This window comes from Bombina bombina, chromosome 2, assembly GCF_027579735.1.
Source record: "Bombina bombina isolate aBomBom1 chromosome 2, aBomBom1.pri, whole genome shotgun sequence".
NCBI lineage: Eukaryota > Metazoa > Chordata > Amphibia > Anura > Bombinatoridae > Bombina > Bombina bombina.
Window position 1 is genome coordinate 1288218462 of NC_069500.1, and position 27098 is coordinate 1288245559.

A 27098-nucleotide genomic window follows, 5' to 3' on the forward strand; every position below is an offset into this window, starting at 1 on the left:
CACTCACACACGCAAGCACATGCACAAGCACACATGCATAAGCACACATGCACAAGCACACACACACACATGCACAAGCACACACACACACATTCACAAACACACACACACATACACAAGCACACATGCACAAGCACACACACACAAGCACAAGCATACACACATGCACAAACACACTCACACATGCACAAACACACACACAAGCACACATGAACAAACACACACACATGCACAAGCATACCCACGCATGCACAAGCATACACACACATGCACAAACACGCACACACATGCACAAGCAAACACACAGGCACAAGCATACACACACATGCACAAGCACACACACACAGGCACAAGCATACACACATATGCACAAACACACACACATGCACAATCACACACACAGGATCTTGTCTAAACATCTAAATATTCATTATTTATAACTGCCTATGAGTCAGTCTTAATTAATGTGTTAGCTGTAACTAGGATGCTCTTCAGCTGGTACATGGATGCATGTGCTGGCTGTTGCCACTGTAGAATATAGATATAATATTCATATAATGAGTATAGCAATATTATATCTATATAGCTGTGAGGCAAAATCTTATTATACAGTGGGAACAGCCAGCACATGCATCCGTGTACCAGCTGAGGGCCATCCTAGTTACAGCAAGTACAGTGCTCACCAGGGGGGTCACATTAAGGGCTGCGGTAACAGAGGCAAGGAAACTATCATAAGATCCCACTTCTTGGCCGTCTGTACTTACGGCAATGATCCTCAGAAGGCGCTCAGTCCTTGTCATGGTGTTGTTTGGTGGGGAGTTTGGCAATGCACATTAAAAATAAAAAAAACACTTCCGCTTCGGTTCCCGCGCCTACCCTTAAGAGCTCTGCCGTCCACCTGGGGAGGCGCGCCGCACATTTTGGGAACCGGTGCCCTTTTTGGGAACTGGTGCTCTTTCATTTTTATAAAAAACACTAACCCCTCTAACATTACACCTCCCACCACCCCACCACAGAATTCACTAAACTCTTTTACAAAAGTTGACAATGTTTACAAGATACAGAATAATTCACACTGAGATGATTGTATCCTGTCACCAAATACTGTCTTAAAGGGACATAATACCCATATGCTAAATCACTTGAAAGATATTTTACCTAAAAATTTCTTCAGCTCACCAGAGTAACTGCTCTGTGAACAGTTTGAGCTCCTGTAAAGCTGCAAGTTGAAAAAAAAAAACCACAATAGCCAATCAGCTGAGGTATTGCAATGCTTTGCAGTGATCTCATGAGATTTCACACTAAACTTCCATTAACCGAATAGGACAATGACATGTCTGTGTCAGGATTCACTTCAAGCCCTTCCCCCATCTCCTTTAAAAGCTTCTACTCAGCTGCAAACAAGTGCTTAGTAATTTGTTAGACAGACTAACTGAGAGCTGAGCCAGTGCAGGTCAGATTCTTTGCTGCATGCAAGCACTTGGATTTCTACTGCCTTATTTTGCTAAAGAATCTGTTATTTACCAACTGGGGTTTCAAATCAACCATACTCTAACTATTCCTTACGCTTGGATCTCATAATTCATTTCCTGCAAGTGTACAAACATACTGCAACCCTTTTCAGGAATTTAATACCTAAAACCATTGCTAATTCAGCACTACCTAAAACCCAGTCTCCAACCTCATCCATATCCACAGCTTGACCAACCTGGGATTCACTTTTGAGTGTAAAAGCTAACCTGAACTGTTTTGTTTATCTCTAACCGGAGTTCCGGAGACCGAGGCACAGTCGGGTCACATGACCGCCACTCTCTGCAGCTACTGAGCGGATCAGCTGTTCCCTGCGTGGACGGACTCAGCGCTGTATTGATTTCAGCGTGCGCAGACACAGCTCTCTGAACATTCCAGCTGCCTACTCCTCAGCTGTGTTGGAGCCAATACCGGGTATTGTAACTAGCTCTTCCATACGTACAGCCTCTTTCTGCTCAGATCTCTTGCCAGCCCTAACTTTAGTGCAGAGCACTTTTATGGAATATCACTGCTGCACAAACAGAGATTAGTGATCATTACGAATCACTCTAAAGCCATATCTTAAAGGGCCAGTACCCTGTTACCATCTACATCAAATATCTTTAACATTTACATCCTTCACAGTGTCTACTGTTCAATAATCTTTCTCACTATAAATTACACACCTGACAGTAGTACTGAAGTATTACTGTAGCAACTATCTACAATAATTTCACTCTCTGCCTTTTCCTGTATTTCCAGCATTCCAAGGGATTACAGAGAGCTAGGTGATACAAACCTTACCATTAGATCTACAGCTGTGTACCAACCTAAGTTATTACATATTACTAAGCCCAAACAAAATTATGAAACCAGAAGATCTACCCCAAGTTGTATACAGCCTATCCCAAAGGGTTGATCAGCTCGGCCAGGGCCTAAGGGAACTTCAACTTGAGAACAAAACACTTAGTAATATTATAAAGGATACCATGACTATGAAAACCGCTCAACCTGAGATGCAATCAGAGCTTCAGGTCTCACTACCTGATACTTTCAAAGGAAACCGCAAATTATGCAGGCAGTTTAAAAACTTATGTAGTTTATTGTTCCAGTTGAAATCTAAGACCTACAGCACCGACAGAGTCAAAGTCTTGACCATGATCTCCTTTCTGAGAGGTGAACCCCGGGTATGGACAGACACTCTTTATGAGGCCAACGACCCCATTCTATCATCACTAGACCAATTTATTATAACCATGGATGAGTTATATCAGGACACCAACCTCCAACTAACGGCCGAGACTAATATGAGGAGTCTCCGTCAAGGACGTCGCCAAGTAGAGGACTACGTCATGGAGTTCAAACAGTACTCCACAGACTCACTTTGGAATACAATAGCACTAAAAAACCAGTTCAGGATCGGCTTATCGGATGCCATCAAAGACGAATTGGCCGGAATTGACCAACCAGACACACTAGAAGGTCTTATGAAACTTACTATCCAAATCAACCGAAGACTCTGCGAAAGGCGGACAGAACGTGGCAACCAGGATGCTATCAGCCGACCACCCCCTACAAACCAAGTGAACCCAGTACCTAAGAGTTCTGCAGAACCTATGGACATCCATGGACCGCTCACAGCTGAGGAACAGAACCGAAGAAGAACACAGTTATTGTGCATGTACTGTGCCAATCCGAACCACAATGTTAGGAATTGTCCAATACTACAGAAGAATAAGAGAAGTAAGTGCATACATATACATACTTCCTATCCTGTACAAAACAAACCCACTTACTGCCATCTCTCTTTGATTTTACAGTGGGATTGAAACAGAATGAAAACTGACGCCATTCTGGATTCCGGCGCTTATGGGAATTATTTAGATAAAGATGTTGTAAATAGAAATAAAATTCCTATCGTGTGTAAGCAACAACCTGTGTACATTCGTGTAATTGATGGTTCTAGCATCCACACAGACCCAATCACAAATCAGACAGTACCTTTAAAGGTACTAACACCCACTGGTCATACTGAGTACATAGCTTTCGATGTTCTTCCCTCACCACTATTTCCCATAGTTTTAGGTCTCAGCTGGCTTCAACAACATCAACCCATAATAGATTGGAAGGAGCTATCTATTGATCTCTCTTCCAAGTACCTGCTATCCCCAACTACATATGCTTCAACTTTCCGACTCTGATTTCGCACTCCCTGAAGCTTACAGTGACTTTGCGGATGTCTTTAGTAAGACAGAGGCAGAAACATTACCGCCGCATTGCATATACGACTGCCCCATTGATCTCCAGCCAGGAGCTGTGGTACCTCATGGACATCTCTACCCTCTGAGTCAACCCGAGTTACAACATCTAAAGACTTACCTTGACGAGAATCTCCGAAAAGGCTTTATAAGACCCTCCACATCCCTTGCAGGAGCAGGGATGTTCTTCGTTAGGAATAAGGATTCGACCCTCAGACCTATAATCGACTATAGAGAACTTAATAAGAAGACAATAAAAAACAGATATCCTCTTCCACTTATTCTGGAACTTATAGAAAGACTTCAGCATGCAAAGATCTTCACCAAACTGGATCTACAAAGGGCTTATAATCTAGTCAGAATTCGTGAAGGAGATGAGTGGCTCACCGCATTTTGGACAAGGTATGGGTTATACGAATACCTGGTAATGCCATTCGGGCTATGTAATTCCCCTGCAACTTTCCAGTACTTTATTAATGAAGTTTTTAGAGATCTTCTGGATGTTTGCATCGTGATATAACTCTATGATATTCTGATATATTCCAAGGATCTACCTGAGCATATGACACATGTAAGATGGGTACTCTCCAGACTTCGTACGCATCAGTTGTATGTATGTTCTTCCACACAGATAACATCTCGTTTCAAGGGTATCAAATAAGTTCAGCTGGAATACAGATAGAAGAGAACAAAGTGCAAGCCGTTAAAGACTGGAAGCAACCAGCAACAAAAAAAGAACTTCAGCGATTCCTCGGCTTTGCAAATTACTACCGAAAGTTTATAAAAAACTTCTAAAGGTAGTTAGACCTCTCACCACTCTTACTGGGACTGCCCACTTCCTCTGGAACGAAGATGCTAATACGGCATTCACTGAGTTAAAAGACCGATTCACAACAGCACCAATTCTGCGATTTCCTAACCCTCTGCTTCAGTATGTCTTAGAGGTAGACTCTTCTGATTACGCTATCGGAGCAATACTGTCACAACGGGAGACACCGGCTACACCACTTCATCCTGTAGCATTCTTGTCAAAAATCCTATCCCCAGCTGAACGGAATTATCCTATCGTGATAAAGAGCTTCTGGCAATAAAACATTCCTTTGAGCATTGGAGACATTTGTTGGAAGGAACTAACCTTCCAACAATCATCTACACTGACCATAAAAACCTGGAGTACCTACAAAATAACAAAACCTTGTCTGCCAGACAAGTGAGGTGGAGCTTGTTCTTTGCCAGATTTAACTTCAACATAATATACAGGCCAAGGCAGACGCTTTGTCCTGAAAGGAGCCTGTACCCATCCACCCTGAAATATCTCAAAATATCATACCTCTAGAATGATTTTTGGGAGTAACAACAGACCTAGCGAGTTAACGAAATCCTTAAGGAACGATTCTGAAATACCCCACAACGCAGTCACCCTCAAACGGGATGGGTTCTATTACCACAAAGATAGGTTGTACATCCCAAGCATCCTTAGATCACAGATATTACAACTATTCTATGACTCTCCAGGATTACATTCGTCTGTGAAAGAGTATATCCGAACCTGTGCCGTGTGTACCACTTGTAAATCAGAGACTCAACAACCTTATGGACTCCTCATGCCTTTGGCCGTTCCTGAGAGGCCATGGCATCAGGTCGGATTGGACTTCATTGTAGAGATCCCTGAATCACAACATCAAAATACCATTCTAGTAGTTGTGGCTCACTTCACAAAGATCGCCCACTTTGTTCCTTACCACAAGCTCCCAACATCTTCTGAGACAGCAGATCTTTTTATTAAACACATCGTCAGACTCCATGGACTTCCACCCATTCTGATTTCTGACAGGGGATCCCAGTTCACTTCACACTTCTGGAGACAACTGTGTAAGATGTTACAGATTGATCATCGCTTCTCTACATCATATCACCCACAAACAAATGGGCAAGTGGAACATCTAAACCAGTGGCTGGAACAGTACCTCCGCTGTTATTGCTCTCATCCTCAAATGGATTGGGCTCACCATTTTCCTATGGCCGAATTAGCTTTTAACAATGCCATTAATTCAACCACTAAAATGTCATCCTTCTTTACAAATTATGGATACCACCCAACCATAACCTTTGCTCCCAGGGTTGTTACCACTTCACCCCAGGTCGACTCAATGACCAACTCATTGTTGGAAAACTTCAAGGTACTTCAGGAGCATATCCGAGATGCGCATGCCAATCAAAAGAGGCATTATGATCTCAGGAAAAGAGAATCACCGAACTATACTGTCGGTCAAAAGGTATTGTTGTCCACCAAAAATCTTAGGCTACACATTCCAAGCATGTCTAGCAAGTTCATCGGACCCTTTCTTATAGTTAAAATAATCAATGAAAACGCTGTTAAACTGGATTTACCACCTAACCTACGTATCCATCCAACCTTCCATGTCTCTTTACTCAAGCCAGCCAGTGACATGAGGGACTCGACCTTGGTACTTCCACCTATGCCAATTACCGATCTCCCTGATGAATATGAGGTCCAATCCCTGTTAGATTCTAAGTATCACAAAGGTCAACTTCAATATCTTATACAATGGAAGGGCTATTCCAGCCAGGACGACCTAAGTTGGTGGCTATGTACCATCATCGTAATGCAGATCGTCGCCGGCCTCAAGCTGTGGGACAGCTTGCTTGAGAGGGGGGTCATGTCGGGATTCACTTCAAGCCCTTCCCTCATCTCCTTTAAAAGCTTCTACTCAGCTGCAAACAAGTGCTTAGTAATTTGTTAGACAGACTAACTGTGAGCTGAGCCAGTGCAGGTCAGATTCTTTGCTGCATGCAAGCACTTGGATTTCTACTGCCTTATTTTGCTAAAGAACCTGTTATTTACCAACTGGGGTTTCAAATCAACCATACTCTAACTATTCCTTACGCTTGGATCTCATAATTAATTTCCTACAAGTGTACAAACATACCGCAACCCTTTTCAGGAATTTAATACCTAAAACCATTGCCAATTCAGCACTACCTAACCCAGTCTCCAACCTCCTCCCTATCCACAGCTTGACCAACCTGGGATTCACTTTTGAGTGTAAAAGCTAACCTGAACTGTTTTGTTTATCTCTAACCGGAGTTCCGGAGACCGAGGCAGTCGGGTCACATGACCACCACTCTCTGCAGCTACTGAGTGGATCAGCTGTTCCCTGCGTTGATTGACTCAGCGCTGTATTGATTTCAGCGTGCGCAGACACAGCTCTCTGAACATTCCAGCTGCCTACTCCTCAGCTGTGTTGGAGTCGATACCGGGTATTGTAACTTGCTCTTCCATACGTACAGCCTCTTTCTGCTCGGATCTCTTGCCAGCCCTAACTTTAGTGCAGAGCACTCTTATGGAACATCACTGCTGCACAAACAGAAATTAGTGATCATTACGAATCGCTCTAAAGCCATATCTTAAAGGGCCAGTACCCTGTTACCATCTACATCAAATATCTTTAACATTTACATCCTTCACAGTGTCTGCTGTTCAATAATCTTTCTCACTATAAATTACACACCTGACAGTAGTACTGAAGTATTACTGTAGCAACTATCTACAATAATTTCACTCTCTGCCTTTTCCTGTATTTCCAGCATTCCAAGGGATTACAGAGGGCAAGGTGATACAAACCTTACCATTAGATCTACAGCTGTGTACCAACCTAACTAAGTTATTACAGTCTGCACATGCCAGATGCACATTCCCTAGCTTGTCCTGGGACAAGTATACTGATTGGGTGCTTAAAGTCTATTTACAGTGGGGTGTGAAAACTTAAGACATTTTGAGGTAAATATCTTCTTTTTTTACATAGAGATGTTTAGGTAATATTTTCTAGTCAGCTTTTTATAGCTATGTTGCATCATTTTCAAGTGCTTTAACAATTAGGTATTATGTCCCTTTAATACAATCAATTGAATAATTAAAAAACATAGCAAAATATAAATTACATTTTAAGGAAGTGGCCATTTTAATTGAATGTTTTTTGGCCCTTTTGCTTCACAAAATTTTGAAGCCCTGTCTGACAGCCAAAATCTTTAACATTATTGCTAGTTATTTTACCCACTTTGGTACCAGGAAGGGTTACAAAGAATTGCGTTGTAAGCATTTGTAGTCAAGTTATCTGTAGATAACAAGTTAAGCACAAAGTAGAGAGCTCGGATGACTCCTTGGAAGGAGGGAACAATTGACCCCACTTCCAAGAAATAAGGGGTCATCAAGAGGGTAGTAGGTGGGGTCAGTAGGAGTTGTGAAAAGGAAGCCTCTCAGGAAGTAGAAGCCTCTTCATTTTCGGACACCACGGAGAAGGCAAAATTTGCTTACCTGGAGATCCCTTTACCAGCTGGATGGAGCAGCTTTTGGAGGAGATATTGCAGGTGGCCAGGGTGAACGGCGTCGCCTGGATCAGGGAGAGAATGGCTGATGGCGGAGCCGGTGTAGGAACGTCCTCCGGTGGTCGAGGGGGGGGCCAACAGCGGCGGTCAGAAGGTGCATACGGCCGGTGCGGAGATCCAGGCCCCCAGAGCGCCTAAGCCCGGACAATGGCATTGCTAGGCCCAGGAGGTCGGTAGGGAGGCCTAGCGGTTGTGCTGCAGGGCAGAGAGGAGGACCCGGAATTACGGAGCAGGAGGCGGGCGTGCGGCCTACTACAGCACCAGCCGATGACATCATCGGGTGGCATCAGTGGGTTAGGCCGGGTGCCAACCGGACCGTGCAGGCAGGGAGAAGCATCGGGCCTGCAGAGGGGCCATCCGGTAAGGCATGGGAAAAAGGGGGGGTTCCGGGTCGGCTGGGGGGACAGAGGGTGGTAGGCCTGGCAGTGAGGCCATGCACGGCTGCGGGGGATGTGGACCATGAAGGGGTGGTAAGGAGAGGCACTGCAGCAAGGGTCAGGATGGGTGGGGGTATAGAAGTCACAGGTAAAAAGGAATAAGGGAGCGGAGAGGTCCCCAGCATATATTTATATATTTAGGACAGGCAAGCCTATTGTAGAAAATTGTTTAGTGCCCAGGAAACATGTGACTGAATTGTGAAAATGTAGGTGTTATACACAAAAATGAAGGTTTTATTATAAAAAAAATCCACTTAACTCAGGAGATAAAGGCGAAGGTTTGGACAAGGGAGTTCTTGGAGATCTTTGCGTTACTCCCTATGGACCAGGTAGTGGAGGTGAAGGACAATGAGAAGGACAAGGCCAAGAAGGAGGATGATGAGAAGAAAAAGCGGTACCGGAAGTTGCCATAAACATTTGGCAATTGGTCGAAGGCCTTTTGCATTTTGGCAAGTGTGATAGGGGAGATATTTCCAGAACAGTGTTCAGCGCTGTTCTGTTCTGTAACCTGGATGAAATTTCGGGGGCATACCGGACCTACGGGTGTATGGCGTGGTGGCAGTATGATGAGAGGTTTAGGCAGCGGATGGCGGTACGCCCGGAGATGCGATGGGACGACCGGGACATGGGAATCTGGCTGGAAATCATGACGCCACTGCGGGGGGGCCAGTCCTTTCGGACGACCGGGTTCGGGTCAGGGAGCGGAGGATCTGGGGTGGAGCCGCAGCGGCTCTACGGAAAGGACTGTGCTTTCAGTTCAATGAGAGTCAGTGCCGGTTCGGGTCCTCCTGTAAGTATAAGCATGAGTGTTCCCACTGCGGGGGAGTCCACTCTGGGGCGCGATGTTTCAAGAAGGGAAAACAGGGACTTAAGCCAGGAGAGAACACTGCTGCGGGCACGGACGCCAGTGAAAGTCGCAAAGATGGTACCGTGGCTAGAGGCGTACGGGCATATGAGAGGCCATTGGGAGGACGCAGAGTTGTTGCTAACCGGCTTCAGCTCAGGGTTCCATATCCCGTTCAGGGAGCAGGAGGTGGGGCGATTCGGGGGGAATTTAAAATTGGCGAGCGAGCATTCGGGGGTTTTGAGGAGTAAGCTAGAAAAAGAAGTCGCTTTTGGGAGAATGGCGGTCCCGTTTGTGTCCCCTCCCTTCCCTAACCTGAGGGTGTCGCCTTTGGGAGTGGTTCCCGAAAAGGCGACGGGACAGTATCGGATGATACATCACCTGTCATAGCCTAAGGACACTTCAGTCAATGATGGGATTGACCCGGAATTAGTATCAGTGAAGTATGCGTCTTTTGATAGGGCAGTGGAGGTGGTGAGGGTGGCTGGCCGGGGAGCATTGTTGGCAAAAGTGGACGTGGAGGCAGCTTTCAGACTTTTACCAGTGCACCCCACGTGCCACCACCTGCTGGGCTGTCTATTTGAAGGTTACTACTTTGTGGACCTATGCTTGCCGATGGGCTGCTCGATTTCATGTTCGTATTTTGAGAAGTTTAGATCATTCGTGGATTGGGTGGTCAGGCAGAAGTCTGGGCTATTGTCAATGGTGCATTACCTGCACAATTTTCTGTTTGTGGGCCCGGCTGGGTCGGGGGAATGCGAGAGGCTGGTGAGATCATTCGGAGAGGTGGCGGAGGAGAAGTCGGAAGGCCCGGTGACCTTGTTGAGCTTTCTGGGGACCCAGTTGTACCCAGAGAAATTGGAATATAGACTGCCCGAGGATAAGCTGAGGGACTTGAAATCGACAATACAGGATTATCCCAGTGGGGAGGGCTTTCTGCCGGAAGCTGTCACTTACTACTGCGGGGATACCGGGCCCCCATCATCATGTTCGCCTCACTTTCGGAGCTGAAGGAGGATCTGCGAGTATGGGGCATATTTTTGGAAGAGTTTAACGGGAGGTTGCTGTTCCAAGTGGTGGGTTGGACGGACGACAAGTTGTGCTTATTTACTGACACGCCAGGGGCTAACGGTTTCAGATCGTTTTTAGATGGTAGGTGGTGCGCGGAGGCGTGGCCGGTGGAGTGGGCTGGGCTTGACAAAGAACCTAATCTTTCTCGAGTTTTTCCCCTTGGTGGTGGCTTTGTGCGTATGGGCTGACATATTGCAGAACAAAAGAGTATGCTTCCACTTGGATAACTTGGGAGTGGTATCCGCGGTTAACAGGTTGTCGGCTTCGTCCCCTCCGGTCATCCGGCTGTTGAGGGTGCTTGTGCTGGAATGCTTGCGGAATAATGTGTCATTTAGAGCGGTACATGTTCCGAGCAAGTTAAATGTTATTGCTGATTCTCTGTCCCGTTTCCAGTGGCAGAGGTTCCGGGCAGAGGCACCAGAATCAGAGGCGGAGGGAGCGACATGTCCGAGGGAGCTGTGGCAATTGGGTTACCAGGGATAGCTGATCTGGTGCAGGGAGCCTTAGCCCCGAGCACTTGGAGGGCGTACGCCTGGGTGTAGGCACGGTGGCTTTCGTTAACTAGAAATGGGCTGGCGCAGGGTGACAGGGGAGGTGACTTGGAGACGTTGCTAGGATGGATTAGGGCCTGGGGAGAAGAACGGCTGTCACCGTCAGAGGTTAAAAAGCACATGGCGGCCCTAGCATTTTTGTTTCAGCTAATAGATGGGGAAGATTTGACAAAAGTTTTCTTAGTAAGGATGGCGGTTAGGGGGCTGTTCAGGGGGAGACAAGGGATGGACAGCAGGAGGCCGGTTACTTTTTCCCTGTTATGGGAGGTAGTAGGATGTCTACCGAGAGTATGCTTCTCAGACTTTGAGGTGCTGTTGTTCAAGACCGCATTTACGCTGGCTTTCTTTGGGGCATTTAGGATTTCGGAGTTGGTGGCTAAGAACAAGAGAATTGCAGGGGGGCTGATGAGGGGGGACGTAGTGGTGAGTGAAGGGGAAGTTGAGCTATGGGTGAGTAGATTCAAGACACATCAGGAAGGGAAGGGAGCATTAATCCATTTAAGAGGGATTTCTGGGCGGTGTTGCCCGGTGGAGGTGGTTCAGGAGTTCGTGGGGTGGAGACGGGGGGGTGAGGGTCAATTTCTCATTCACAGTGGTGGGTCCTTACTATCCAGATTCCAATTTGTGGCAGTGTTCAGGAAAGCATTGCGACTTCTGGGTTTAGAGGGGTTGGAATTTGAGTCGCACTCATTTAGGATTGGGGCTGCGACTGAGGCGGCATGCTTGGGTGTGGATGCATCACTGATAAAATGAATGGGTAGATGTAGATCTGAGAGATTCAGGGGATATGTGTGACCGGGGCTGTAGGTGTGAGGATCACTAGACGGTGTTATTTTGTTTTGGCAGGTCCGGTGAGATGCTGGCTGTTGGGGCACTCGTACATTTACTGGGTGAGGAAAGCTGCAGCGGTGAAAGAGGATGGCATTCAGCTGGGGTTGCCTAGGGAAACAGTTCTGTTAAAATGGTTCGGGGGATGAAATGGGATCAGGTGGTGGGAAAAGTGGTGGAGCATGCGAGGTGCTTCTCCCCTCCTCAGATTCTAGTGGTGCATGCAGGGGGGAACGATTTCGGTTTTGTGTCACAGAAAGAGTTGGTGGATAGAATGAAGGCGAGTTTGGATCGGTTGCGGCAGTTGTTCCCAGGTTTGCTGATTGTGTGGTCAGAGATAGAGAGTAGAGTGGTGTGCAGGGCAGCCTGGGATGTTAGGAAATTGGAGGCTTCCAGACGGAAGGTAAATAAGACCATCTCTGGTCATGTGAGAAAGCTGGGTGGTTTTTGTTTGAGGCATATGGAATTTGAGGGTGAGTCGGGAGATGCTTCTATTTGAAGGATGGGGTGTACCTCAATGAGGTGGGGTTGCACTTGTTTAATTTCACTATCAAGGAGGGTATTGAAAAGGCCTTGTCAGTTTTGGGTGGTGCTCAGCCTGCGGGACGAGCTGTGGCTGTTGCTTGCGCTAGTCTCTAGAGGCTTACGCCTAAGAGGAATTGATGGGTACCCCCTACTAGGATAGCAGGGCAGGATTTCTTGAGGAAGGCCCTCCCCAAATGGGGGGGGGAGTTTAAATTGAGGATTTGGGGGCAAGCACGTTGTTGGTAAAAGTTACAGTGTTATATTTATTAAGATGTTATTTAATAAACAAAGCTGCGGCCTTTTCATAACCAAAAAATTGGTGTGTTTATTGTTATAGGGGGGGTTAGAATGAATTGAGAATGTGGGGTCAAGTAGAGAGCCCGGATGACTCCTTAGAAGGAGGGAACAATTGACCCCACTTCCAAGGAATAGGGGGTCATCAAGAGGGCAGTAGGTGGGGTTAGTAGGAGTTGGGAAAAGGAAGCCTCTCAGGAAGTAGAAGCCTCTTCATTTCCGGACACCACGGAGAAGGCAAAGTTCCCTCCCTCCCTCCCTGTACCAGGGGATTTACGTTACAAAAGTATAGTATTGGAGTTGCAGCTTTGGCGGGTGGTTGCGCTAGTCTCTAGAGGCTTACGCCTAAGAGGAATTGACGGGTACCCCCTACTAGGATAGCAGGGGAGGATTTCTTGTGGAAGGCCCTCCCCCAATGGGTGGAGCAGGAGTTTATATTGAGGATTTGGGGGCAAGCATGTTGTTGGTAAAAGTTACAGTGTTATATTTATTAAAATGTTATTTAATAAACAAAGCTGCTGCCTTTTCATACCCAAAAAATTGGAGTCTGGTGTGTTTATTGTTAAAGGGGGGTTAGAATTAATTGAGAATGTGGGGTCAATATATCAGCCTTAATGTGTGTTAACTTCACTCTAATAAAATTTGGGTTCTGGCAGTAAAATTCATGTTGGATATCGCTCAAGCACTAAGCTGATGGTGAGCTAAGCCAAGGGTGTGCAAGTACTAGAGTTCTTCATATAGTTCTGTGTTATAGTATTAATAATAAAGATTTACTTCAGGTGGTTAAAAGCTCTAAATTATACAGCAGTATTTTGGATTGCCCATGAGTGCTACACTTTCTTGTAAAATTAGTAGCTTGTAATGCACGCTAGTAGTGCTCCCTGTTCTATATTTATTAAAAGTATAGGCCATGCTAAAAAGGTTTCAGCCATATTAAAAGGACAGTCTAGTGAAAACTAAACTTTCATGATTCAGATAGGGCATGCAATTTTACTTGTATCATCAAATTTGTTTTGTTCTCTTGCTATTCTTTGTTTAAATCTTTACCTAAGTAGGCTCATATGGTAATTTCTAAGCCTTTGAAGGCTGCTTCTTATATCAGTGCAATTTGACAGTTTTTCACAGCTAGACAGTGCTAGTTCATATGTGCCATATAGATAACATTGTGCTCACTACCATGGAGTTAGTACTGATTGGCTAAAATGCTGTCAAAAATAACTGAACTAAGGGGCAGCCTGCAGAGGCTTAGATACAAGGTAATCACAGAGTTAAAAAGTAGACTGTCCCTTTAAGTGACTTTGGTTAAAATATTTAACCATCCTTTTGTAATACTAGATTGTCTAGTATTTTTACGTTATTGATTGCACTGCATGTAGCCCATAGTGATCAAGATGTGCACGCTCCTCATACTGCCTCAGTATGCTCTTAACAAAAGTGGTAACAGAAATAATTTGAAGTTTTTTTAAAATATCTTTACTCTGAATCATGACGGTTTAATCTTGAATTCCCTGTACCCTCTCAAACACTTAACTATAATTCCAAACTCAAAACATCAACTTCTAGTACAAAAACAAAATCAGTCAGTGGAAGCATCACTTATTTGATCGAAATGGAAAAGGGTCCTACATGATATTCAATTATCATGTAGGAACTTTATTGAGCCTCTTTTATGTTTAAAAAGGACCCTTAGGGGCCCATTTATCAAGCTCCGTGTTTCTGGCAAGCGGTCTAGGAGGCGGAGAGAACTCGCCAGAAATCAACCCGATCAAATGCGATTGGGTTAATTGACACCCCCTGCTATCAGCGGGGGCAGTATTGCACCAACATTTCACAAGAACTGCTGGTGCAATGATAAACGCAGACAGCGTACGCTGTCTGCATTTATCGATGTGCGGCGGACATGATCTGCAATATCGGATCATGTCCGCTCACAGCATTATAATTAAGCCCCTTATTAATTCGATAAGGGTTCCAAACATAAAATGACAATGTTTCTGTTTTTTCCCAGGTCCTTTATCATAAAAGATTACATGATTTAAGGTTTGGGAAGGAATTAGTTAAGTTACAAGCTCAAACTTAATTTTGTTTTAAATAAGAAGAAAACAGAATTTATGCTTACCTGATAAATTACTTTCTCCAACGGTGTGTCCGGTCCACGGCATCATCCATTAATTGTGGGAATATTCTCTTCCCCAACAGGAAATGGCAAAGAGCACAGCAAAAGCTGTCCATATAGCCCCTCCTCAGGCTCCGCCCCCCAGTCATTCGACCGACGGTTAGGAGAAAAAAAGGAGAAAACTATAGGGTGCCGTGGTGACTGTAGTGTATAGAGAAAGAAATTTTTCAAACCTGATTAAAAAACCAGGGCGGGCCGTGGACCGGACACACCGTTGGAGAAAGTAATTTATCAGGTAAGCATAAATTCTGTTTTCTCCAACATTGGTGTGTCCGGTCCACGGCGTCATCCATTACTTGTGGGAACCAATACCAAAGCTTTAGGACACGGATGAAGGGAGGGAGCAAATCAGGTTACCTAAATGGAAGGCACCACGGCTTGCAAAACCTTTCTCCCAAAAACAGCCTCCGAAGAAGCAAAAGTATCAAATTTGTAGAATTTGGCAAAAGTGTGCAGAGAAGACCAAGTCGCTGCCTTACATATCTGATCAACAGAAGCCTCGTTCTTGAAGGCCCATGTGGAAGCCACAGCCCTAGTGGAGTGAGCTGTGATTCGTTCAGGAGGCTGCCGTCCGGCAGTCTCATAAGCCAATCGGATAATGCTTTTCAGCCAGAAAGAAAGAGAGGTAGCAGTAGCTTTTTGTCCTCTCCTCTTACCAGAGTAAACGACAAACAAAGATGAGGTTTGTCTAAAATCCTTAGTGGCTTCTAAATAGAACTTTAAAGCACGAACTACATCTAAATTGTGCAACAAACGTTCCTTCTTTGAAACTGGATTCGGACACAGAGAAGGAACAACTATTTCCTGGTTAATATTCCTGTTGGAAACAACTTTCGGAAGAAAACCAGGCTTAGTACGCAAAACGACCTTATCTGAATGGAACACCAGATAGGGTGGATTAAACTGCAAAGCAGATAATTCAGAAACTCTTCTAGCAGAAGAAATAGCAACCAAAAACAGAACTTTCCAAGATAGTAACTTGATATCTATGGAATGCAAAAGTTCAAACGGAACCCCTTGAAGAACTGAAAGAACTAAATTTAGACTCCAAGGAGGAGTCATGGGTCTGTAAACAGGCTTGATTCTGACCAAAGCCTGTACAAAAGCTTGTACATCTGGCACAACTGCCAGTCGTTTGTGTAACAAGACAGATAAAGCAGAAATCTGTCCTTTTAGAGAACTCGCTGACAATCCCTTATCCAAACCTTCCTGGAGAAAGGAGAGGATCCTAGGAATTTTAATCTTACTCCAGGAGAATCCCTTGGATTCACACCAACAGATATATTTTTTCCATATTTTATGGTAAATCTTTCTAGTCACAGGTTTTCTGGCTTGGACCAGAGTATTTATCACTAAATTTGAAAACCCACGCTTGGATAAAATCATTCAATTTCCAAGCAGTCAGCTGCAGAGAGACTAGATTTGGATGTTCGAATGGACCTTGTACTAGAAGGTCCTGTCTCAAAGGTAGCTTCCATGGTGGAGCCGATGACATATTCACCAGGTCTGCATACCAAGTCCTGCGTGGCCACGCAGGAGCTATCAGAATCCCAGAGGCCTTCTCCTGTTTGATCCTGGCTACGAGCCTGGGAAGGAGAGGGAACGGTGGAAACACATAAGCTAGGTTGAACGACCAAGGTGCCACTAATGCATCCACTAGAGTCGCCTTGGGATCCCTGGATCTGGAACCGTAGCAAGGAACCTTGAAGTTCTGACGAGACGCCATCAGATCCATGTCTGGAATGCCCCATGATTGAGTTAACTGGGCAAATACCTCCGGGTGGAGTTCCCACTCCCCCGGATGGAAAGTCTGACGAATCGGATAATCCGCCTCCCAGTTGTCTACCCCTGGGATGTGAATCGCAGATAGATGGCAGGAGTGATCCTCCGCCCATTTGATGATCTTGGATACCTCTCTCATTGCCAAGGAACTCTTTGTTCCTCCCTGATGGTTGATGTAAGCTACAGTCGTCATGTTGTCTGACTGGAATCTTATGAATCCGGCCTTCGCTAGTTGAGGCCAAGCCCGGAGAGCATTGAATATCGCTCTCAGTTCCAGGATGTTTATCGGGAGAAGAGACTCTTCCCGAGACCATAGACCCTGAGCTTTCAGAGAATCCCAGACCGCGCCCCAGCCTAATAGACTGGTGTCGGTCGTGACAATGACCCACTATGGTCTGCGGAAACTCATTCCCTGAGACAGGTGATCCTGGGTCAACCACCAACGGAGTGAGTCTCTGGTCATCTGGTCTACTTGAATCTTTGGAGACAAGTCTGCATAGTCCCCATTCCACTGATTGAGCATGCACAGTTGTAATGGTCTTAGATGAATTCGAGCAAAAGGAACTATGTCCATTGCTGCAACCATCAACCCTACTACTTCCATGCACTGAGCTATGGAAGGCTGCAGAATAGAGTGAAGAACTTGACAAGCGTTTAGAAGCTTTGACTTTCTGACTTCTGTCAGGAAGATCTTCATTTCTAAAGAATCTATTATTGTTCCCAAAAAGGGAACTCTTGTTGACGGAGACAGGGAACTCTTTTCTACGTTCACCTTCCACCCGTGAGATCTGAGAAAGGCTAGAACAATGTCTGTATGAGCCTTTGCCTTGGAAAGAGACGACGCTTGAATTAGAATGTCGTCTAGATAAGGTGCCACTGCAATGCCCCTCGGTCTTAGAACCGCCAGAAGGGACCCTAGCACCTTTGTGAAAATTCTGGGAGCAGTGGCTAAACCGAATGGAAGAGCCACGAACTGATAATGTTTGTCCAGAAAGGCGAACCTTAGGAACTGATGATGATCTCTGTGGATAGGAATATGTAGGTACGCATCCTCCTGGATTGTAGGTAAAATTGTTCGAATGGTTTCCATTTTGAACGATGGAACTCTGAGAAATTTGTTTAGAATTTTTAAATCCAGAATTGGTCTGAAAGTTCCCTCTTTTTTGGGGACTACAAACAGGTTTGAGTAAAACCCCTGACCTTGTTCCACAGCTGGAACTGAGTGTATCACTCCCATCTTTAACAGGTCTTCTACACAATGTAAGAATCCCTGTCTCTTTATTTGGTTTGAAGATAAGTGAGACATGTGGAACCTTCCCCTTGGGGGTAGTTCCTTGAATTCTAGAAGATAACCCTGAGAGACTATTTCTAGTGCCCAGGGATCCGGAACATCTCTTGCCCAAACCTGAGCAAAGAGAGACTGCCCCCAACTAGATCTGGTCCCGGATCGGGGGCTACCCCTTCATGCTGTCTTGGTAGCAGAAGCAGGCTTCTTGGCCTGTTTACCCTTGTTCCAGCCTTGCATTGGTTTCCAAGCTGGTTTAGTCTGGGAAGCGTTACCCTCTTGTCTAGAGGCTGCAGAGTTAGAAGCCGGTCCATTCCTGAAATTGCGAAAGGAACGAAAATTGGGCTTATTCTTAGCCTTGAAAGGCCTATCCTGTGGGAGGGCATGGCCCTTTCCCCCAGTGATGTCTGAAATAATTTCTTTTAATTCCGGCCCAAAAAGGGTCTTACCTTTGAAAGGGATATTAAGCAATTTTGTCTTGGAAGATACATCCGCCGACCAAGACTTTAGCCAGAGCGCTCTGCGCGCCACAATTGCAAACCCTGAATTTTTCGCCACTAATCTCGCTAATTGCAAAGCGGCATCTAAAATAAAGGAATTAGCTAACTTAAGTGCGTGAATTCTGTCCATGACTTCCTCATATGGAGTCTCCATGTTAAGCAACTTTTCTAGTTCATCGAACCAGAAACACGCCGCCGTAGTGACAGGAATAATGCACGAAATTGGTTGGAGGAGGTAACCTTGCTGCACAAAAATCTTTTTAAGCAAACCCTCCAATTTTTTATCCATAGTATCTTTGAAAGCACAATTGTCCTCAATGGGGATAGTCGTGCGCTTAGCTAGGGTAGAAACTGCCCCCTCAACCTTAGGGACTGTCTGCCATGTGTCCTTCCTTGGGTCGACCATGGGGAACAATTTCTTAAATATAGGAGGTGGGACAAAGGGTATGCCTGGTCTCTCCCACTCCTTATTCACTATGTCCGCCACCCTTTTAGGGATCGGGAAGGCATCAGGGTGCACCGGGACCTCTAAGAATTTGTCTGGAATGACCAAAGAGTCACAATCATCCAGAGTAGATAGCACCTCCTTAAGTAATGCGCGGAGATGCTCTAACTTAAATTTAAATGTCACAACGTCAGGTTCTGCCTGTTGAGAAATTCTTCCTGAATCTGAAAGTTCTCCCTCCGACAAACCCTCCCTCACTGCCACTTCTGACTGGTGTGAGGGTATGACAGATAAACTATCGTCAGCGCCTTCTTGCTCCACAGTATTTAAAACTGAGCAATCACGCTTTCTCTGAAAAGCTGGCATTTTGGATAAAATATTAGCTATGGAATTATCCATTACTGCCGTTAATTGTTGCATAGTAACAAGCATTGGCGCGCTAGATGTACTAGCTGGTGTTGACACAGAAGGAGAGGATGATGAACTATCCCCACTACCTTCATTTGAGGAATCATCTTGGGCAACCTTATTAAATGTGACAGTACTGTCCTTACTTTGTCTGGACGCTATGGCACAATTATCACATACATTTGAAGGGGGGACCACCTTGGCCTCCATACATACAGAACATGTTCTATCTGAAGGTACAGACATGTTAGAGAGGCTTAAACAGGCTAATAATGCAAAAAAAACGTTTTAAAACAAAACCGTTACTGTCTCTTTAAATGTTAAACAGAGCACACTTTATTTCTGAATATGTGAAAAACTATTAAGTGTCTTAATGCCTTAAAAGTATTGCACCCCAATTTTCAAGCTTTTAACCCCTTAAATGAGGAAACCGGAGCTGTTTAATCAAATAACAATTTTTAACCCCACTACAGTCCCAGCCACAGCGTTTGCTGTGACTTCACCTGTCCTTAGGAGTTATACGATACCAAATTAAGCCTTCCAGGAATGTTTTCAATGATCACCAGACCCTCTCACATGCAGCTGCATGCACTGCATCCAAAAGAAACTGCGCAATTATGGCGCAAAAATGAGGCTCTGCCTACTATAGTGAAAGGCCCTTCCTGACTGGAAAGGTGTCTAAACAACTGCCTGGCGCCTAAAAAACGTTCCCCACAATAAATGTTTTATAAATCACCTCTAGATTTCATAAAAAACTTAAATAAAGCAATCGATTTAGCCCATAAGAGTGTCAACCAGTGTATAGCCCATAATAAGCCTTCATTCTGTTAAGAGTCTAAGAAAATGGCTTACCGATCCCCAAGAGGGAAAATGACAGTCTTCTAGCATTACACAGTCTTGTTAGAAAATGGACTAGTCATACCTTGAGCAGAAAAGTCTGCTAACTGTTCCCCCCAACTGAAGTTCTCTGGGCTCAACAGTCCTGCGTGGGAACAGCAATTGATTTTAGTTCCTGCTGCTAAAATCATACTCCTCTTTTAAACAGAACTCTTCATCCCTTTCTGTTTTAGAGTAAATAGTACAAACCGGCACTATTTTAAAATAACAAACTCTTGATAGCAGAATAAAAAACTACAATTAAACACCACATACTCTTCACCATCTCTGTGGAGATGCTACTTGTTCAGAGCGGCAAAGAGAATGACTGGGGGGCGGGCTATATGGACAGCTTTTGCTGTGCTCTTTGCCATTTCCTGTTGGGGAAGAGAATATTCCCACAAGTAATGGATGACGCCGTGGACCGGACACACCAATGTTGGAGAAAGGCAGAATTAATGCATGGGGGCCGATTTATCAAATGTCTGGCGGACATGATCTGCTATAGTGGATCAGGGGTATACAGCCCCATTTGGGCTGTGATAAATCGCCCCCATGTTATTGTTATATTGAAAAATTTTAAGTGCTATCAAGAAATGTCTGATTTTTTAACAAACTCAGCCCACCTCTTTGATTTGGGTTTCCCGTTTGAATGAGACAAATTTATCAAGCTGAACAATGAGATTTTGTATTCCGGTATGCTTTAAAAAGTCTTCATAATTAATGAGCACTTGATATTCTGGTACCTGTAGAAGAGAAAAAAATATTGTGCATTTAAAATCTTAATATAACATGATAGAACTATGCTAGTACAAACATGAAACCCTCTTAAATGAGGAAACTTGTGGATTAACATTTAAATATCTGCCTAGGCTGTAGACACTTTGATAATAGCACATGTAAAACAACTGAAAATAACAGAATTTATGTTTACCTGATAAATTTCTTTCTCCAACGGTGTGTCCGGTCCACGGCGTCATCCTTACTTGTGGGATATTCTCTTCCCCAACAGGAAATGGCAAAGAGCCCAGCAAAGCTGGTCACATGATCCCTCCTAGGCTCCGCCTACCCCAGTCATTCGACCAACGTTAAGGAGGAATATTTGCATAGGAGAAACCATATGGTACCGTGGTGACTGTAGTTAAAGAAAATAAATTATCAGACCTGATTAAAAAAACCAGGGCGGGCCGTGGACCGGACACACCGTTGGAGAAAGAAATTTATCAGGTAAACATAAATTCTGTTTTCTCCAACATAGGTGTGTCCGGTCCACGGCGTCATCCTTACTTGTGGGAACCAATACCAAAGCTTTAGGACACGGATGAAGGGAGGGAGCAAATCAGGTCACCTAAATGGAAGGCACCACGGCTTGCAAAACCCTTCTCCCAAAAATAGCCTCAGAAGAAGCAAAAGTATCAAACTTGTAAAATTTGGTAAAAGTGTGCAGTGAAGACCAAGTCGCTGCCCTACATATCTGATCAACAGAAGCCTCGTTCTTGAAGGCCCATGTGGAAGCCACAGCCCTAGTGGAGTGAGCTGTGATTCTTTCAGGAGGCTGCCGTCCGGCAGTCTCATAAGCCAATCGGATAATGCTTTTAATCCAGAAGGAGAGAGAGGTAGAAGTTGCTTTTTGACCTCACCGTTTACCAGAATAAACAACAAACAAAGACAAAGTTTGTCTGAAATCCTTAGTAGCTGCTAAGTAAAATTTGAGAGCACGAACTACATTCAAGTTGTGCAACAAACGTTCCTTCTTTGAAACTGGATTAGGACACAAAGAAAGGTACAACTATCTCCTGGTTAATGTCTTTGTTAGAAACAACTTTTGGAAGAAAACCAGGTTTAGTACGCAAAACCACCTTATCTGCATGGAACTCCAGATAAGGAGAAGAACACTGCAGAGCAGATAATTCTGAAACTCTTCTAGCAGAAGAAATTGCAACCAAAAACAAACTTTCCAAGATAATAACTTAATATCAACGGAATGTAAGGGTTCAAACGGAACCCCCTGAAGAACTGAAAGAATTAGGTTGAGACTCCAAGTAGGAGTCAAAAATTTTGTAAACAGGCTTGATTCTAACCAAAGCCTGAACAAAGGCTAGAACATCTGGCACAGCTGCCAGCTTTTTGTGAAGTAACACGGACAAGGCAGAAATCTGTCCCATCAAGGAACTTGCAGATAATCCTTTTTCCAATCCTTCTCGAAGGAAGGATAGACTCTTAGGAATCTTAACCTTGTCCCAAGGGAATCCTGCAGATTCACACCAACAGATATACCAAATTATGTGGTAATTTTTCTGGTTACAGGCTTTCAGGCCTGAACAAGAGTATTAATAACAGAATCTGAGAACCCTCGCTTTGATAAGATCAAGCGTTCAATCTCCAAGCAGTCAGCTGGAGTGGGTCGAACGGACCTAGAACAAGAAGGTCTCGTCTCAAAGGTAGCTTCCATGGTGGAGCCGATGACATATTCACCAGATCTGCATACCAAGTCCTGCGTGGCCACGCAGGAGCTATCAGAATCACCGACGCCCTCTCCTGATTGATCCTGGCTACCAGCCTGGGGATGAGAGGAAACGGCGGGAACACATAAGCTAGTTTGAAGGTCCAAGGTGCTACTAGTGCACCCACTAGAGCCGCCTTGGGATCCCTGGATCTGTACCCGTAGTAAGGAACTCTAAAGTTCTGACGAGAGGCCATCAGATCCATGTCTGGAATGCCCCACGGTTGAGTGACTTGGGCAAAGATTTCCGGATGGAGTTCCCACTCCCCCGGATGCAATGTCTGACGACTCAGAAAATCCGCTTCCCAATTTCCACTCCTGGGATGTGGATAGCAGACAGGTGGCAGGAGTGAGACTCCGCCCATAGAATGATTTTGGTCACTTCTTCCATCGCTAGGGAACTCCTTGTTCCCCCCTGATGGTTGATGTATGAACTTGGCCCTCGCTAGCTGAGGCCAAGCTTTGAGAGCATTGAATATCGCTCTCAGTTCCAGAATATTTATCGGTAGAAGAGAGTCTACCCGAGACCAAAGACCCTGAGCTTTCAGGGATCCCCAGACCGCGCCCCAGCCCATCAGACTGGCGTCGGTCGTGACAATGACCCACTCTGGTCTGCAGAAGGTCATCCCTTGTGACAGGTTGTCCAGGGACAGCCACCAACGGAATGAGTCTCTGGTCCTCTGATTTACTTGTATCTTCGGAGACAAGTCTGAATAGTCCCCATTCCACTGACTGAGCATGAACAGTTGTAATGGTCTTAGATGAATGCGCACAAAAGGAACTATGTCCAGTGCCGCTACCATCAAACCTATCACTTCCATGCCCTGCGCTATGGAAGGAAGAGGAACGGAATGAAGTATCCGACAAGAGTCTAGAAGTTTTGTTTTTCTGGCTTCTGTCAGAAAAATCCTCATTTCTAAGGAGTCTATTATAGTTCCCAAGAAGGGAACCCTCGTTGACGGAGATAGAGAACTCTTTTCCACGTTCACTTTCCATCCGTGAGATCTGAGAAAGGCCAGGACAATGTCCGTGTGAGCCTATACTTGAGGAAGGGACGACGCTCGAATCAGAATGTCGTCCAAGTAAGGTACTACAGCAATGCCCCTTGGTCTTAGCACCGCCAGAAGGGACCCTAGTACCTATGAGAAAAACCTAGGAGCAGTGGCTAATCCGAAAGAAAACGCCACGAACTGGAAATGCTTGCCCAGGAATGCAAACCTTAGGAACCGATAATGTTCCTTGTGGATAGGAATATGTAGATACGCATCCTTGAAATCCACCTTGGTCATGAATTGACCTTCCTGGATGGAAGGAAGAAGTGTTCGAATGGTTTCCATCTTGAACGATGGAACCTTGAGAAACCTGTTCAAGATCTTGAGATCGAAGATTGGTCTGAACGTTCCCTCTTTTTTGGGAACTATGAACAGATTGGAGTAGAACCCCATCCCTTGTTCTCCTAATGGAACAGGATGAATCACTCCCATTTTTAGCAGGTCTTTTACCCAATGTAAGAATGCCTGTCTTCTTATGTGGTCTGAAGACAACTGAGACCTGTGGAACCTCCCCCTAGGAGGAAGCCCCTTGAACTCCAGAGAATAACCTTGGGAGACTATTTCTAACGCCCAAGGATCCAGAACATCTCTTGCCCCAGCCTGAGCGAAGAGAGAGAGTCTGCCCCCCACCAGATCCGGTCCCGGATCGGGGGCCCGCATTTCATGCTGTCTTGGTAGCAGTGGCAGGTTTCCTGGCCTGCTTTCCTATGTTCCAGCCTTGCATAGGTCTCCAGGCTGGATTGGCTTGAGAAGTATTACCTTCCTGCTTAAACTTAGGTTTATTTTTGGTCTTGAAAAGACCTATCCCGAGGAAGGGCGTGGCCCTTGCCCCCAGTGATATCAGAGATAATCTCTTTCAAGTCAGGGCCAAAGAGTATTTTCCCCTTGAAAGGAATGTCAAGCAATTTGTTCTTGGAAGACGCATCCGCTGTCCAAGATTTTAACCGAAGCGCTCTGCGCCACAATAGCAAAACCCAGAATTTTTTCGCCGCTAACCTAGCCAATTGCAAGGTGGCGTCTAGGGTGAAAGAATTAGCCAATTTAAGAGCACGAATTCTGTCCATAATCTCCTCATAAGCAGAAGAATTACTAATAATCGCCTTTCCTAGCTCATCAAACTAGAAACACGCGGCTGCAGTGACAGGGACAATGCATGCAATTGGATGTAGAAGGGAACCTTGCTGAACAAACATCTTTAGCAGACCTTCTAATTTTTTATCCATAGGATCTTGGAAAGCACAACTATCTTCTATGGGTATAGTGGCGCGCTTGTGTAGAGTAGAAACCGCCCCCTCGACCTTGGGGACTGTCTGCCATCAGTCCTTTCTGGGGTCGACTATAGGAAAACAATTTTATAAATATGGGGGAAGGTACTAAAGGTATACCGGGCCTGTCCCATTCTTTACTAACAATGTACGCCACCCGCTTGGATATAGGAAAAGCTTCGGGGGGCCCCGGGGCCTCTAAGAACTTTTCTATTTTACATAGTGGTTCTGGAATGACCAGATAATCACAATCATCCAAATTGGATAACACCTCCTTAAGCAGAGCGCAGAGATGTTCCAACTTAAATTTAAAATTAATCACATCAGGTTCAGCTAGTTGAGAAATGTTTCCTGAATCTGAAATTTCTCCCTCAGACAAAACCTCCCTGGCCCCCTCAGACTGGTGTAGGGGCCCTTCAGAAACCATATCATCAGCGTTCTCATGCTCTACAGAATTTTCTAAAACAGAGCAGTCGCGCTTTCGCTGATAAGTGGGCATATTGGCTAAAATGTTTTTGATAGAATTATCCATTACAGCCGTTAAATGTTGCATAGTAAGGAGTATTGGCGCACTAGATGTACTAGGGGCCTCCTGTATGGGCAAGACTGGTGTAGACGAAGTAGGGGATGATGCAGTACCATGCTTACTCCCCTCACTTGAGGAATCATCTTGGGCATCATTTTTACTAAATTTTTTATGACATAAAATACATATAGTTAAATGAGAAGGAACCTTGATTTCCCCACATTCAGAACACAATCTATCTGGTAGTTCAGACATGTTAAACAGGCATAAACTTGATAACAAAGCACAAAAAACGTTTTAAAATAAAACCGTTACTGTCACTTTAAATTTTAAACTAAACACACTTTATTACTGCAATTGCGAAAAAGTATGAAGGAATTGTTCAAAATTCACCAAAATTTCACCACAGTGTCTTAAAGCCTTAAAAGTATTGCACACCAAATTTGGAAGCTTTAACCCTTAAAATAACGGAACCGGAGCCGTTTTTATATTTAACCCCTTTACAGTCCCTGGAATCTGCTTTGCTGAGACCCAACCAAGCCCAAAGGGGAATACGATACCAAATGATGCCTTCAGAAAGACTTTTCTATGTATCAGAGCTCCACACACATGCAGCTGCATGCCATGCTGTCCTCAAAAACAAGTGCGCCATTACCGGCGCGAAAATGAGGCTCTGACTATGATTAGGGAAAGCCCCTAAAGAATAAGGTGTCAAAAACAGTGCCTGCCGATATAATCATATCAAAATACCCAGAATAAATGATTCCTCAAGGCTAAATATGTGTTAATAATGAATCGATTTAGCCCAGAAAAAGTCTACAGTCTTAATAAGCCCTTGTGAAGCCCTTATTTACTATCTTAATAAAAATGGCTTACCGGATCCCATAGGGAAAATGACAGCTTCCAGCATTACATCGTCTTGTTAGAATGTGTCATACCTCAAGCAGCAAGAGACTGCACACTGTTCCCCCAACTGAAGTTAATTGCTCTCAACAGTCCTGTGTGGAACAGCCATGGATTTTAGTTACGGTTGCTAAAATCATTTTCCTCATACAAACAGAATTCTTCATCTCTTTTCTGTTTCTGAGTAAATAGTACATACCAGCACTATTTGAAAATAACAAACTCTTGATTGAATAATGAAAAACTACAGTTAAACACTAAAAAACTCTAAGCCATCTCCGTGGAGATGTTGCCTGTACAACGGCAAAGAGAATGACTGGGGTAGGCGGAGCCTAGGAGGGATCATGTGACCAGCTTTGCTGGGCTCTTTGCCATTTCCTGTTGGGGAAGAGAATATCCCACAAGTAAGGATGACGCCGTGGACCGGACACACCTATGTTGGAGAAATATAGTACATTTTTATAAAAGTTAGAAATAAACTTAATGATAAATCCATATCTTTGCACTCGTAGTACATATTCTGATTTAGCAGTTATATAGTCTCAAACCTTCATGGAGTATGTAGAAACTTCTAATCATCTTCAAATCTGTTTGCCTAATATTATATACAAAGTAAGGGTGTTTAAATAGGAGTTCATTTATATTACTTTTTT

The 27098-nt window shown here is 44.6% G+C and overlaps 1 protein-coding gene across 2 annotated transcripts in view; it reads right to left on the bottom strand.

Annotated features, from left to right (window-relative positions):
- LOC128650283 (uncharacterized) overlaps window positions 1-27098 on the bottom strand; it is a 422276-nt gene that overhangs the window by 146351 nt on the left and 248827 nt on the right. For both annotated transcript variants that reach the window (XM_053704109.1, XM_053704108.1), the window contains exon 14: window positions 20823-20942. In XM_053704109.1, coding sequence (XP_053560084.1) covers window positions 20823-20942 — 120 coding nt within the window. The remainder of the gene's footprint in view (window positions 1-20822; window positions 20943-27098) is intronic.